Source organism: Tympanuchus pallidicinctus, unplaced genomic scaffold (genome assembly GCF_026119805.1).
Source record: "Tympanuchus pallidicinctus isolate F22 unplaced genomic scaffold, pur_lepc_1.0 scaffold3, whole genome shotgun sequence".
Classification (NCBI taxonomy): Eukaryota; Metazoa; Chordata; class Aves; order Galliformes; family Phasianidae; genus Tympanuchus; species Tympanuchus pallidicinctus.
The window spans coordinates 8,765,512-8,781,956 of NW_026294747.1; the positions used below are offsets into that span (position 1 = coordinate 8,765,512).

The 16,445-nt window shown below is 39.1% G+C and overlaps 1 protein-coding gene and 1 non-coding gene across 2 annotated transcripts in view; both read right to left on the reverse strand.

Moving 5' to 3' along the window:
• Window positions 1–2,343: 2,343 nt before the first annotated feature.
• Window positions 2,344–16,445, reverse strand: part of IPO7 (importin 7) — a 33,356-nt gene continuing 19,254 nt past the window's right edge. The window contains exons 11-25 of the mRNA XM_052693816.1: window positions 16,073–16,149; window positions 15,609–15,725; window positions 14,910–14,999; window positions 14,220–14,385; window positions 13,604–13,764; window positions 12,810–12,938; window positions 11,547–11,613; window positions 11,341–11,466; window positions 10,952–11,049; window positions 9,772–9,867; window positions 8,029–8,249; window positions 7,725–7,930; window positions 6,385–6,591; window positions 5,908–6,024; window positions 2,344–4,050 (exon numbers count right to left, since the gene is read on the reverse strand). Coding sequence (XP_052549776.1) covers window positions 3,953–4,050; window positions 5,908–6,024; window positions 6,385–6,591; window positions 7,725–7,930; window positions 8,029–8,249; window positions 9,772–9,867; window positions 10,952–11,049; window positions 11,341–11,466; window positions 11,547–11,613; window positions 12,810–12,938; window positions 13,604–13,764; window positions 14,220–14,385; window positions 14,910–14,999; window positions 15,609–15,725; window positions 16,073–16,149 — 1,976 coding nt within the window. The 3' untranslated portion in view covers window positions 2,344–3,952. The remainder of the gene's footprint in view (window positions 4,051–5,907; window positions 6,025–6,384; window positions 6,592–7,724; window positions 7,931–8,028; window positions 8,250–9,771; window positions 9,868–10,951; window positions 11,050–11,340; window positions 11,467–11,546; window positions 11,614–12,809; window positions 12,939–13,603; window positions 13,765–14,219; window positions 14,386–14,909; window positions 15,000–15,608; window positions 15,726–16,072; window positions 16,150–16,445) is intronic.
• LOC128087433 (small nucleolar RNA SNORA23) lies at window positions 14,547–14,728 on the reverse strand. The gene has a single exon (XR_008209848.1). It is a non-coding gene; the product is annotated as a small nucleolar RNA SNORA23 (small nucleolar RNA).

Genomic DNA, 16,445 nt, shown 5'->3' on the forward strand with positions numbered 1-16,445 from the left:
TTGGACGCGCGGCGCCGCACGGCACCGCCTCCGCTCGCCATTGGTCGCCTCCAGGCCCCGCGCCGATGCCCATTGGCTAGGCGCCCGCGGCCCCGCCCCGCGGCTTCATGGCGGCTCGGCTATGCTGGGTTCGGGGCCGCCGCCGCCGCCATTTTGTACCGCGGGGAGCGAGGCGCTGGCGCGTCAGGAGTGGAGCGGGCGCCATTTCCTGCTCCGGGCAGTGGGCCCGGCGGCGGGGGACGCCGGTGGTGCCTCGGCGGGGGCGGAACAGAGCGCGGTGGGAAGGGGGCGGCCGCCCTCGGGGCTCTCCGCGGACGGGGCGCCGGGAGCAGGGCCGTCAGCAACGGCGGAGAGGAAAGGCCGGCTGCGGCCGGGCCTCGCGGCGACGGGCTCCCACCGCGGGCACGGACGCCGAGCGGAACCGAGCGCTCGGGGCTGGGCGGCGGGCCCGCGTGCCGCGGGGTCTGTGACAGCCGCCCCGGGTGCGCTGCGCTCCGCGTCCGCTTCAGCCCGGCTCCCGCGGCGGAAGGTGTTGTATAAAGCAGCCCTGAGGGATGCTCGTTCCGAGGTGGTTTTGGGAGTGCGGCAATCCGGCAGCAGCTCCAGACGAAACGCGTGGCAGAAGAGTCGTAGGTCGCTGCCGTGCGGCATTGCGGCACCTCGGGGCACCGCTGCTCCGTGCGGCAGCGAGCGACTGAAATCCCTTGGTTAGCATCACACGCTACGCGTGAGGAAGGACTGGAAGACGAAAGCAGGACAAACGGGCCGTGAGGCTTAACGGTGCTGCTCCGAGAACAGATTATTGCAAAAAGGGGGAAAATTCCGTTAGGAAAATGCAGCGTTAAGCTGTGCGACTGATTATCGGCTATCAGTCATTAGGCACAGCACAAAGCACCAGGATGCACGTGCAGTGCTTTGTAATTACTCCACTGCACACTGAATCCTGTAGTAGTTTCAAGGCTGTGACATCTGACCATAGTTTTGATGTACCGCACCAAAACCTACATTCTTTTTAGGAAAAACGTGTTACCAAGGTTGTACAACTGGTGTAGAGTATGTCAGCAGCACTTGGGAGGGGAAAACAAATGTCAGAGCTAAGCAACAGAACTCCCAAGTACTGCCAGAACGCAGTTGCATTCTAAAGCCCACACCAGAATGAGTGCAGATGGAGGAGTTGCTTAAGATGTTTATTAATCAAAGGAGATTTTCCATAATAGAAAAAAAACAAAGACTTCAGCTTTCCCAGCTCTTCCTTTAGAGTTGCATTATCCCTGAAAAACTGAATGGATAAGTGCAAGTTGTAGGAGAACTTGACACGTGCATCACCAAAACGGAAATGGCGCATCACGAAATGCACTGTCACCACCACCAACATAAAACCGTGCTGCAATTCATACAAATGCATTTCTTGGAGCAAAGGAAAGCAAAGTTGTAGGATCTGTTTTTTAAAAAGCTACTCCTTTCTAATCAGTCTAGTTAACACATAAAGCACCCTTGAAGTAAGGCTATCCTCATACCAAGGTAAACTTCCTCCCTTGATGTGGAAAAATATTAGTTTCAGAAATAAGAATGGCACTAAATTGGTAATTTTCCCTCTTTTTTCCATCTGCTTTGTACACGCAGCCTTCTTGCTGCTGTCACATCTCTTACCCTGAGGTAAAAGCACCATGTGCCCTAAAACGTTCTCACTTTCCTGGCAGGGCAGGAAGTATATGAGATAAGCAGATACCCAACAAGCAGATGTTCAGAAATGATTCAAGTCCAACTGAGAGTTTTTCAAGGTTGAGGACTGCACAGGAAAAAACATTCTGCGATTATACATCACCTTTTCCTACAAGATAAAACTGTCCAGAGATGAGCTTGAGGCCAGAGTATACCTGTGGGTGCTCAGGAGTTACGCATTCTATACAGCACAGTTCTGCTCTATGTACTCAGCCAGACAGCTTAGGGCTCACTAAGTACTCCTGTGGCTCCCATAGCACTCATGTAACAGATACTTTGGATTCAATACTTTTTAGGCTTTTTCACCTCAGGTGCAATATCCATCAAGTCTACACTTCACTTCAAGTACTGCTTTGGTATCCCAATAGGGCAAAGTGACAGCATAATGCTGCCTCAGCCTCTCACGCCAGCACTCTGCGGGGAAGTGTTTTTCACCTAAGAAAGGCTGTCCAGAGAGGAGGGAGTGCAAAAGCCCCATGCACCTGGCTCACAGCACAGCATGAGCCGTCCTGTAACAAACAGAAGGCAGAGAACAGTGCCAAGAGAACTGTGCCAGTCAGCAAGGAGACCCCACATCAATTCCAGCTATGCTGCTGATGCAAAAAAACACACCACACAAACCAATTTTCTGAAGACTGCATTTTGAGTATCATAATATATATATGTGCATTTCATTTTTACAGATATAAACTCAGTTTATTTTTAACCTGTATTTAAATTTTGGAGGCTTACATTAAATTAAGGTAGCTCATTTAATATCAATTGTAACAGCAGGTGACATTTTAATATAAAAACAGCCAAAAGAAAAAAAAAAAAAACATTTGATTTAAAAGACCTGACACCAATGATCTCAAGGCAAGATCAAAAACCTATGGATTTATGCTTTAAGAAAAGAAAGAGGGGGCATGTGAGCCAACCCATTCACAGCATCTCCCTGCTGGCTTCTTCATACAGTGGTTTTCATAGTGGTCCCAGAGGGAACTGTATTTCGCCTCTCTAGCTAAAATACCAGTTACTATAGCAACTTTGAAAGAAGAAAATTGTGGCTTCAAAAATGGAAGATTGGCAAAACTTCAAATACACTGTCTGGATCAGGCAGACGATGGTACATTAACACTGCAGTGCACTCGCACTGCCACGGTGGGGGGGAAAAAAGGTTTTGCAGAATTATGGGAAAAACTGCATTCATAGATCAAAGCCCAGGTTAGCCAAATTCTTATTTTTTTTAATAGATTGCATATATAGATGTTTCATCCGCACACTTCAATCAACTCATTTAAGAGCAGAACTTCACATCTAATTTACATGCTTCAGAAAAGATCACTTTCTCAGTGCTTACAACGAACATTTGTATCCAAATTGTAACTCGTACAGTGAGATCTTTAAGAAAAACAAAGGACACAGAGGGTGTTGCTATTTTTTTCTTTTTTAGCAGCAATGAAATATCACTAACCCCTTTTTTACAGAACCGAATTCAAGTCACAGCCAGAGGTGACTGCACCACAAAGTCACCAGGTACAAAACTGCTAGTTCATTTTAAATTAATAACTTGAAATTATTTTCCCCAATACATCCCTTATTTTTTATTTTTATTTTTTTATAAACAGCAAACATTTTGCTATTTTTGTACATAGGCTAGCAGGCTTGTTTCAATATGAAAGTGCTAATTCATTTACAGATTTATCAGTTATGTAGTGCTACATTAAGTGTCCAATATTCTACATATGAACAATCTTGATAAATGGAAACGATGAAGATTAAGTAAGGCTATTTGATTACCTTATTTACACTGAAAGAATAGACACCCAAATAAGGAAGGGAGAAAAGGGAAGTTGGGCAAATACTCATACCGCCACAGGTGTAAAAATTAAGTCTGCCTCCTAACTTGTACTGTAAATGAGATTTTAAATAGTCCTGCAGCCCATGCCTATTTTTTTTCCTCAGAAAAAGAAAAGCTGCCTTCATGACATCCCTCTTGATTTCCGATTTCCAAAGTGTGTCATTTGAAGCTTTATATTCAGATTCTTCCTATCTTCAAAAAAAAAAAACCCTCTAGTTTGCTTTCCAGTATTAGACTGCATGATCAGGTCCCACATCTGGGGCTTTTGTCCAATCTATTTATCAATTAGTTTAGAGTGAGCTGTAGATAACATGAACCAATTCTGGAACCACTATTGGGAGGAACACAAGCTCTTCACTACAATCACACAGTAGCAGGAAAAGTGATAATTCAATTCATTCCTGGGGCAGGGCCTCCAAAATTAAACGAAGTTGGCACGACTGGAGCATTGAATTTGTATCCTCCGTGCTTTTCAATCATTTTGGATTCTAAAAAAAAATTAAAAAGAACAAAGATAGAAGGAAAATTAATCAGTGCTCACAAAGCAGAAATGCATCAGGCCCCAGCAGCAGACTTACAGTTGTGCTTAAATGATAAATGACATTTATGTTTCCAACAAGCACACTTTAGCTTTTGGGAACAAGTATGTAATTCCACGTTTCTGAAGGAAGACCTAAACAAATGCTGGATTTCTAAAATTGCTGACAGATGCCCACTTCTTTCTGATTAAAATACCTGTCCATCAGACCAGTACCAGATCACACATTACAAACAAAAGCACTAAACAGATATCAGCTCAACTTTCATTTGTTCCTATATCAGCCCCACAGTATGAGCAGAAATAAGCTTAGCTCTGAGAGAAACCACCACGTTTATCATGTTTCATTTTCAACCACGCCTTAAGACCTTCAGGCATTCGAGGCTCACAAACCCATCCTTCCATCTGTTTTTACTAGATGCACGTTACATCCTTTAAAGATCAAAGCAAGATTGCCTTTTACACGTTCTGATCTTTTTACAAGCTCTAGCAAAAGGAGAGCTCAAAAACAGGCTGGTAAAAACTTGGTCTCTTTCTGGAAATACAACTCATTACCCAGAGGATCTGCATTTGGACTGTTTCATTTGAAAGAGGCCAGAAAAATGCTGCCATGGCTCATGAGGGACAAGGAGAGAACACAACCAAGGCAACATGGCTTTGTTCGCTCCTGGTCGCTTGGAGTACAGAAGGCGAGTTTCTCTCAGCATATGGAGATTCTTCTTAGCTACACAGTGAGACAGATAAGATTCCAGATCCTCCTATTAGGTCTGGTAGGAAGCCTGAATGGAGACCAACATGCTCTGTTAGTACGTAAGAATTTCCTGCGAGGATCTACCTCCTTAAGTTCAACTTCACAACCTGAACCTCATCTGTTCTACGAATAAGCAGTTGGGAAAAAAAAAATACATTCTTATTCATAAAATGCACAAGAAGAACACAGCGAGACTGCAGTTTCCATCCATCAGAGAAGGTCACTGCAGACAGTTAAGCTCTGCCATACTGGCTATTTTTCTGACAAAAAAATATTATCAAATGATTACTCAGTACTAAGCTTTTTACTGAAAGCTTTCTGAACTTCTAATCTGAAGCACCTTACTACAATAAGATGCAGAATATGACCTAGACAAAAATGCAGCCTTGACTTCAGAGACTGATACATACTGGCTTACTCTCAAACAATAAGGAAGTTAATAAAAGAGCCATGAATATTTGCCCATTTCCATGTATTTAAAAGCCTCAATCTGTATTATCTTCTCTGAAGAATAGCATTTCGAAATTCTTAATAGATTTAACAATGTAGCTTTATAGATGGACGCTAGTTTTTGAGCAAGTGTTTTCCCACCCACAGAATCAGAGGCTATTCCAGCTGCATCAAGTTACATCACAAAATACTCTACTGGTTGTGTAACATGTTTGCTTGTTACCATACCTGTAAGTTCATCCACTTTCAGGTCAATAATTGTTTTCAAGTTCAACATTATAACCAACTATATAATATATACTTCCATATGTATAATGAAGTATATATTATAACCAACTATATAAAATATACTTCCATATGTATAATGAAGTATATAATATATAATCCAAATTATAACAACTCTTCATTGAGACATCTCTACCATTTCATACACACATGGTTTTCCATACAAATTATGCACTAAAGCTTTGTGACCTGGCAATCTTTGCACTTTTAAAGCATCTTCAGACTGTAAAACAAGCCTGCTTTGATGAAAACGTTATTAGGCCTGACTTATAGTCAGCTAAAGCTAAAGAATCACTTAATGGTATAAAGGGGAAAAAATACCATGTGCTGCCCGCCTCTGATCTGCCAGAGTTGCTATGTCCTGCAATTGTTTCCTCTGTTCTTCATTAAGGCCCTGTGTCAAAGTTTGGTACCACACAGGGTTACGATTCTGAATTGCTGCAAGAGAAAGGAAACAAAAACAAAAGGTGTTTGTTCATTAAAATGTCCTGTAACTCAAAGCCTATTAACTCACTGCCATTTGCATCAAAACTATATTCTGATAAACCCTGTCAGGATTACATAATCCAAGACATCTCAATCCAAGACATCTCTCTGCTTCCCTCCCACAACAAATTCATTCCGAGAGCTCCCATTTCTCTGAAAGAGAAATGATGGCAACACTCTCCCCTTTTTCAAAGAAAGAACTCACTTAATTCAAACCATGGAAAGCTTTCAGCAAGTTCTGGTTCACAATGATAGGATAAAATTAAGTTTATTTGTAATTTGTTGGCCAGAAAAGAAAATAAAATTACTTACTCTGAAAAATTGTTTTAAATATCTGATATTCATCAACGGGGTTGTCTTCATCATCAATAATTGTGGAATAGCCTTCCAAAGCAGTTTCTTCAGCATCATCTTCTTCCCAGTCTTCATCATCTCCATCTTCACCTGCCTGCTTTGCTAGAATTTCTAGATATTCTTGGCCATCCTCATCAATGTCATCTTCATCACTCCCCAATTCCTCTGAGTGAGATATCACACACAAAAATGCTTAATCTCAAGAACAGTTAAAAAGTTTTATAAACATACAGTTAGTGTTGAAAAGCACTTGCTAAAACTAAACAAAGCACTATTGGTACTCCAAAGGATGTTTGAAACAATTTGATGTTTAATTAATAATAGTAATGATAATTTGCCAACAGATATTTAAAGGGGTCTTCAAAAGGGACTTGGAAATGATGCTTGAGAACCACAAAAAGTAACAGGATTAACAATGTGTAATGATTTGGGGAATCCAGAAGTCAATAGCAGAGATCAAAGAGACCTGCCTTCAACTAGACAGATGAAAAACACTGAAATGCAGAAAGTGCTTCAAACATTCAAAGACATCAGGATGACAACATAAAAAGCAAAACGAAGCAAGAGAGAAAAGCTTAAGCATTGTATAGAAAAGATGAAAAACAGACGTATGGAGAAATTACACATAATTTTTATCTTCAAATAAAGAATATGCAAAAAAGGTGAAAGCCTGTGACAACACTCTATAGAGAAAAAAGTCTATAAAGGCTGATGAAGTTCAGACCATGAGAAATGAGAAATCCTTGCTTAAGAAAAAAACTAAGAAACTGTTATCTTCTCCAATTATCTGACTGTAATTGGAGCTTGGAGCAAACTGCCTCTGCCCAGGGCAGGGCAGGAAGAACCAAACCTTTAAAAGGTCCCTTCCTACTCAAACCATTCTGACTACGATCCATTTTCAACATACATCTACAACTCCAGCATTTCATGGGACAATCTGTAATATATATTAGTCCAAACTGTACAATGAAGCACAGCAAACTCCTTCTACTCACTCTAACCACTTAGCCAAAGAGAAAACAGGACCCAGCACTAATTCTTTGCAGTGCTGACAGCATCCATACACAAAAGCCAGCTTGACAACAACTTTGAGGAGACTCAGTTGTGGAAGTCAGCTTCTAAGAGTGACAGGAAAGCAAGCAGATATGCTTGAAAGATGTTAAAAGATGTCTAATGCTCTATCTCAGCTTTGAGTTTAGGAATTAGGGAACTCTGAAGAATTCCACGAAGAACAACTCCATGTATCCACCAGGAAACATGAAAAACAGAACGTATCAATGGATCTTCAGTCTCCATACCTGTTTCCTCATCTTCTTCAGCTTCATCATCATCATCACTGTCATTTTCATGCTCCGCATGACAGGCATAAGCTCTTTTTAGCCCATTAAATAAAAGGATAAAAGCTGGCAGGATCTGGCCAGCAACTTGATTTAAAACCTGTGGTATTTGCTCCAGATCAATGAGAGCACACAAGCCAAGCACACACATTTTTCTGTCGTGAAGTCTGTAAAACAAAACAGCGTGCAAATTACAAATTCCAGTATGAACAGATAATATAGAGGTGTACCTTAGAGAATAACTTTGAAGATTAGAAACACTCACCCCAAGAAGCAGTCCACATCATTAAGCCACTGTGTTATGAAGTGATTAGTGACAGGCTCCACATTATTGGGAAAACGAAGATTTTCCAATGTATTTAATAATAGATGAGGATTGTAGTACAGAGCAGCTATGGCAACCTGGAGGCACATTGTTCGTAGTTCACTTGTTTTCACTTCTCTGGTCAATCTCTCTAAAGCAGCTTCCACAAATAAGGGTATGCACTGAAGAGCGAGAACCATTATAAACTTAGTGGTCAAAATCAGTTCTTTATTTCAGACTCCAGAAATGGCTGAAAAACCAGACTGGCACATAAATACATAGGGTGTGAAATGGAAATAATTGTTCACAGCCAGCAGAAGTCACATATGAATGAAGATGAAATAAAAACATGAAAAGTTATTGTATCTACTCCATACACGATTTGGATTTTGTGACATTATGGACAGCAGAAGTAAATCCCTAGTATTTTAATCTTGTCTTTTAAGAAAGAGGCCCAGGAACTCAGTTTTTGTGGCTTTTAGTTGTGGATAGTAAAAAAATAAATAAAGAAGTCAATGGACATGGCCAACGTTCCAAGATGATAACTATTAAAAGAATTACTCTTCATAGATGGCACACTAAAAAAGGTTTGCTACAGAAGTTTTTCTTTCAAATAAGTTAAAACCAGAATTTCCAAACACCCGCAAGCATGGAAAAAAACCATGCCATGCTACTGATATAGGAGGGCTGGTCTGAAAGCAATGCCTCCTGCTTTATTATGTTGGCCCACAGTGTCAGAGGCAGATGTTGGTGGGTTGGCAGTAGAGGCTGAACCTTCCCACCAACATCCCCCTACATGTTGTTGCTGTGTGACAGGTGGCAGCAGCAGGGCAGTCTGACTAAACGGCATCTGAAACGGATATGTGTAGGGAGCAAAGGGGTGTCCTTCAGCTCCTCCTCACAGAAAGAAATGGCATCCACTGACATTCATCAATGCTCGCTAAACATTTATGGAGGCCAGACAGTGGTTGTGAACACAGTGAGATGGTAGGTAGATGGTACACAGCGTGGTTCAGCTATGTGACAGTGGATCACCTCCACTGGTGCAGATATTTTCGTTATGTACACATTGACTACAGTGACTACATTGAAAAACGATGTTCTGCAGCTGAGAATTTGCTCTGTCAAATAGTGTTATTATGCTCTTTGTATCTGATCTAGTTTCCATGGAAGTAAATAGGGGGCATTACTTTCAGAGCAGCCTACATAGCTATTACTTGCCATATACACAAAGGAAGCACACAAATGCACCTCTCAAATCCCAACTTCCATTCACACTTAATGAAATCCCTGGCTCCGCTGTGATATTAATTAGGATTCTAAGAACTTCATTTTCATTCGTATTTAAAGACTACTAACTCGACAGATTGAATCATTTTCATCAACATTCACTATAATTACCTTAGAATAAAATTAATCAACTTTTAGCTAAGATGCTCCTAAAACAGTTCTCTTCCAGATTCATGAAAACACTTTATACTGAGTTTTGCAGCATCCTAAATCCTGGAGATGAAGTGTGCAGTAACTATTTTCTTAGTGCTGTTAACTGCACGGTAGGATTTGTGACACTGAAGGAGAAGACAGGATCATTAGTCACCCTACACAAACTTCTTGTAACAGAAATTTTCACGTTAACAGGTAATCAATTCATATTTGAAGAAAAAAGTCTTTTTAATATTAGCAGTATCAACCAAAGTTACCAACCTGATCAATTCCACGCCCTTTACATTGAAGAATAATTACTTCTAATAGTTTTGCTGCATGACATTCTGCATCTTCTCCAGCAACTCCTGTCAGGACCTGAAAAGTAATTATTTTTTATTGCATCACTTCAAGAGGTATTTTCAACATGCTGCTTTGCTTTGAAAAGCCGTTATAAATTTACCCAATTTACAATGCTTGTATAAACACCCATCAGTGAAGAAGCCAAATCTACAGCAATGGCTCACTGTTAGAACCACAGAGAATATAACATTGCTGAAAGCAGTTGAAACAAACCTACCTGAACTAACTTTAAATAACTCTATGCACACTGACCTCATCACATTAACTGTATTCACAACCAGCTGACACTTGGATTTATTTCCATACACAAAATAAAAACTTCTCTTAAGCATTCATGTATCCTGTATTTTTTGTTTTCAAAAAATATTTAGGATATTCTTTGGGAGATGATATATCTACAGCTTTTGTGCCAGATTCACCGTGCTCACCTCATAATACACTAAGAGGTTTTTGCTTTTTTTCCCCACAATACACTAAGTAGTATTTACAACCAACCTGATTGCAACTTCTCTTCAAATAAAGATTGGCAACAGTCAGAACCACCCCATTCTACTCTCAGCTTCAGTCACTGATCTCATATAACCTTGGTAAAACAGATTTCTATTCTTATCCCTCTACTTTCCATCTCCACTCTACTTGTTTTTGCTAACAGATTTCAGATCTCCAGCATATATATAGTATTTGGTACTCTAGCTATAGCAAGGTTAAAAACCCCAGATTAAATTATAGGTTCTTAGCAACAGAGACACACACACACACACACACACACACACACACACACACACACACACACTATGTATGCCAATATAGAAACTGTATTAAAAAAGATGCGCACAAAAAAGGGTTGTTTAATCTGCTTTTGTTGTTTACATTTTATTTTTCCTTTTTAGCAAAAATATATCTAAAATTTCATGTAATCTCTGTATTTGTCAGCAATAACATCACAACGTGTGGATTCACAAAAGATGCTAAAGAGCACAGTGTTTTAAGAGCATATATCAGAATCTCTAGTCTCAGAGTCTACTGTTGTAGAAAAAAGTACCCACCTCAATTACGTATTACTTCAGAGATCACAGATTATGATCACAAAGTCACTTACCTTCTTGCACATACTGTAGATCATTTCAAGGTATTTCGTGTCTGACAGAAGTGTATCCGTATCAACAGTAACATAATTATGCAAGAGAGGCATCATATCTGTGATGAGAATAATAAGTTAATTTGTTTTCATGTTTTATGAACAGAACAGCTGACAAAACCAGGTTGAAAGCTACATATTACTAAGTTTATCATGATCCGTGCCTAATGTTTTTCAAGGTAAGCATTTATCTACACAGAGTTGCCTTAGCAAAACTCTGTCTTCATAATTAAGTATCTGCAAGTAAGAACACTTCAGATTTCTCCTAAACGTTTCAATAAAGATGTAATCCACTTTCCTGCATGAAATCATAGATGAAACCATACGGCTTTCTGATTTATACTACCTACCAGTAAAATAATCAAAGCCATCCTGCTGAAAGACTTCAAAAACAAGAGGAAGAAGCTGCCACATTTGTGCAGAAACTTGCTGACAGGTCAAACTATGAGCCAAGGAAAATATCTCCTCGTAGAATTCTAAAAGAAACAGAAATGGAGACAAATTTTAAAGCCCGTGCCACGCTACTGAAAACTTAAGCAAATACAAGTACACATACCTAATACATGCTGCTGCAAAACTGTTCCAATCACTTGCAAGCAGATCCCTTCCAGCTGCTGAGTAATCTGAAGAAGCAAGAAAATGGAAAAGATTTATGACTGTTTGCAGTACTTTGGAGCTGAAATTAAACAATTTTTAAATTATTCCAACTTCTTTGTCTTTACAAAATACCTTCTTCTAGAAACATAAACGTTCTCATGTTTTAGAACACAATGCACCTGGATGACAATTTTTAAGACCACTTTTAAAAGGAGGTATTTTTGGAATACTCTGTGAACACTGGAAAAAAAAATCTTTACAGTTTATTACAGTGTACCCTTTAAAAAAAGCCTGTGACAAGTCTATGCCATAATTCTGTGCCATCAGAACACATGGAACCCACGTACACCTCAAAGACCTCAGCAATGACAGCTGAAGGAAGTACGTGCTTTTTCAGAAAAGTGAAATTTCAGAGGAACCCTAAAACTAACTGGGACTGATTGGTTGTGTACTACATGAACTTCAGGGCTGGTCTACAGGTCTGTATCGTCTGACCAACAATAACTTCTCAGTCTGTGGAACAGCTAACAAAAAAAATCAATAACCTGACATTTACAGCACTCGTTCTGCACTGGAATAAAGATGGAGTTTCTGGTCTTAGCTATGCAGAACGGGATGTGAGACTAACTGAATGAAAAACCTACCTGACCATCCAGTATAAGATGTCTTTAAGTATAAATGCTTACTGATCAATTTCTTACAAAGGAGCTCCTCAGGATTAGCATATTGTTAGATATTCATCCCATTTCATCCATTTGCCAACAAAAACAAGTAAATGCTTGTTTGGCAGCTTCAGCAGCCAAGTCTATAAGCATAACTGGTCCTTTGTTTATTGCACTAATAACTCTGGATTGTTGCACCTTGGACACACAATTTGTATTGTGTTTCCTTAGTAAAACCTTCAGAGCTCTTATGAGTACAATTTATTACTTAACTATTTAAGTCAAAGTATACTGTCATTAGTTATCAAAATGCAATAGCTGACTTTGTCAAGAAAGTTTATAATCAGCAGTGGCATATTTAAAACAAGCTGTATTCCAGCTGGAAGTTAGTCCATCTATTATGTCAGAAACACAATACAGACTGCCACTGTTCTTTGTTTTAAGAAAGTTTTGGCTACAGATAGTTTTCCAACTAATTAATGTCAGATACACAAGAACTACAAAAGACTTCCCAGTGGCTCAGACTATAGGTATTAGTTTTGAAAGTAAAATATACATACTTCCTTGTGATCTTCAACTACACTGAGAAGTGTATCAATAGTATTCAAGATTCCCATTGCTGTCACTGCTTTGTCATCACTGCCTTCCTCATCAGGTCCAGTCTGGATCACCTGGTTAAACGTCATTGCCTGCACATAATAACAAAACAACCCATAAATGTCATTCAGTGAGGATATACTTGGAGGTGAAGAACAATTGTGCAAGTTTGGCATTCCACAGAAATAATCTAAGATGTTTTGTTAAGATGACTGCTTCACTCCAGAGTTTGTTCTCATGACTGATTAAGCTGGAAAATTAAGCCAGTTGAACTGCCATCCCTTATCCATCCATGACAAGTAATACAGTTGCACTATCTAGTTTTCTGAGACAAGGACTATGAATTAGATTGGATCAGTTTGCAGGAACTCTCAAGGAGGACGTGCAAACCATTCAGTCTTAACTTTGAGGTAAGAGCCTTGAACAGTCTAGCACTGACCTGAACTCTGCTACCGAAACTACCAGTACAACTTGCTAGATACAGCTTAGTCTCTGCTGCAAATAATTTACCTGCAGATTCAACTTTTTTTGTGCAACTGCTACCAAAATTCATGAACACTTTCACAAGAAAACGTGGATAAAGGTTTCTCAAAGATTGCTACAATTCCTAGAAACATCCATTTAGTTCTAGTTATGAAACCCACTTTTGAGGGGAAAAAAAGTCTAAAACGTAAAAGGAAATTACTTGTATTCATGCACTTCAGCAGATCCATCTCCCACATATAAAACAACTTTCCAAGCCACCAAAAAGCCTTACCAGGTGCTGTGTCATTTCGACTGCAATTGGAGTAACTTCTTCACTATATTCACAGATCATCTTCTGAATCACATTAGTGAGATCATCATTTTCAGTCTCTCTTATAATATGAAGTAAAGCTTGCATTACGGGCCTAATGAAAGGGGTGATATATTCTTTAGCTGCAAAAAAAAAGAAAAAAGTGGAAATTACTATCTGACAGTATCACTCTTACACAACTACAATACTAGTATAAGCATGTAAATGTATACTTAATATTTAGTGTTTTGGCATCAATATGCCATAAAAATAAGTAGTACAAATCACTACAACAGTAGTGACGTTCAGATTTTTAATTTAAAAAGCTATGGCAAGAGGCTCACAACTGAACTAACAAAGGCCACAGAGTTCCATAATCTATGGAATGCAAGATTACTTACTAACACAAGTTTTAATTAAACAACAAGAGGTATATAAGCATTTCTGTCAAATCAGCAAAACATTTGATACAGAATCTATGTTTGCATTGTTTTTACACCGGCTTCAGGAACATTAAGCAACATAAAGCCTGCTAGAACAAAAACTACTATTTTTTATACACCCTAAGCTTGTCATAATTTTATAAAATGAGGGCTACCTTTCTCTTGATTACTGATCAGAACTTGTAGTGCTATTGCAGCTTCCACTTTCACAGGCATTTCCCTATCATCTATCAGACACCGTCTTGTGAGTTCTAAAGCTGTTTGGAGATTCTGGTCACTCTTAAATTTGACTTCACAAAAATAATGAAGAACCCAACAAGCCTGAAAGAAAAAAAACAAAAAATCACCAACATTGAGTAACTTTAGTGCTATAAAATTAAAACCAGGATTATTGACTATCCCCATACCTAGAGCCCATGGAAATTCTTAAATGTGAAATAAAAGTAATGCTGAGTAATGATACCACAGAACTTATAGGATGAAGATGTTTGAGAGTATGGAGGCTGGCCAGTGGGAGGCACGTCATTCAGACATCACTAGACCAGTACTATGATCTCGAGTTCATCTTTGGCCACAGGTTTTGTGTGAGCAGTACAGTCTAAGTGTAGAACACAAATAGACTATACCACCAGACACAGATGGACAGCTATGCACACAGTCCTGCAGCCATTTCATAGCCACACAGCAGCTGTTCATAATCATACACAAAGACTAAGCACTGATACAAGCATTCATATTACCACAGGCACAGAAAGAAATGCACCCATTAAAGGAAAAAGTAACTTAATGTTCCTTAAGTCTAGAGCTAAAAAAATGTCTTAACATTAAATTTTAGGCTTTCTTACCCGTGCTCTCATGTAACCCAGCTCACTGCTGAAGAGAGGGAACACATGATTCTGCAGCATATATTCCATTTGATCTTTATATATTTTTTTCTGTTGCAATAATAACAGAAGCATTTATCAGTTTAAAATTACACATCAAAACGTATTCCTAATACAATAAAAATGGCACACACAGAAGTCTGAACTTGTATAGTATGAGAGCTTAAAAACCCTCACGCTTCACTTTCCTCTTTAATAAAAACATCAAGCAACAGAAATCCCAGATTTTACTCAAACTTTACATAGAACCAACTTGAAATTTTCAGACAAAATTGTTCGCTTTTCCCCCATGATTCACAGCCTCTCAGAAAAGGCTTTTGTTTCGTGGTACTTTACCCTGATACCAAAAGCAAAAGGGGTCTGAGAAACCTCTCAGTCATGGTCCAAACACAAATGAAAGACCTGTTTCTTATTCACTGCCATGCTAATTGACAAAGTTCACTGATTTCATTTTATTTCTGCTCTTCTACACAGAAAAGATCTTGTTAAGTCATCAGCCCCTCATTGGATGGACTGTTCTCCTTTCCTCCACAAAGAAGGAATGTAGTTAAACAGTAGAGCAAAGAAAACAGCACAGCAATTCTTACTACAAGTAGAGAATTTAGAAGAACTCACAAGTCAGTCAGCTGAACTTGGGCAAAACCTAGTAATTAGACTTACTTTTAGAAGAATTTCAGCTAAGGAACCAATCATATGTAAAGCACCATCTTTCTTACGAGGGTCAGCATTTGGCTCCGTAAGAATCTGATAGCAAAAGCCCATTGTCTTCTGCAAGACCTAGATTGAATACACAGACAAAGTATTTCAACCAGTCATGGCACATACCATTCTCAGTGCTCTGAAACTGTGTCAATGTCTAACAACCTGATCCAAGCCTGGCGTTTTGATTCTGTTTTATGCATCAGTTGTAAGACATAACATTCTTGATATATGGGTCCCAGAGGAAGTGACAAAAAGCAGACTAGTGCAAACAAAATATTTGAGGTAAACGGCAAATTTCACTGTGCTACAATATGAGAGGGTTAAAAAATAAAGCTTCTCAGTAATTCTTTCAGCAAGTAAATACAGCTTACAAGGTAAACCAAAGTAGCACCGTGTTTCAGCAAAATCCTTGAATGGCTTACCTCTTTCCTTTTACTACATGATGTAAACAATAATGTCTGAGCAGCAGTTGTTGGTGAAATGAAGTCTTCAAATACATCTATTAAATAAACAGAACAGCTATATGTTTTAGTCTTTTGATGTAAATAATTATCTTAATGCTATCTAATGGTTTCAAACAAAACAAAACAATTTTCCAGTTTTATTTCAAGTGGTTCATCATGCTTTCTTATTACAGATATTTCAAGATCAGACAACAGTAGCAGTGAGTTGGACATTTCTCACAGTTGCATCTCTGACGTTTTTCATGATCACTGGCTCTGCATACCTAATCTGAAACTTTGTTTCCCTCATTATTAGAATAAATATTTTTAACTAGACATCACTGTATGCTTT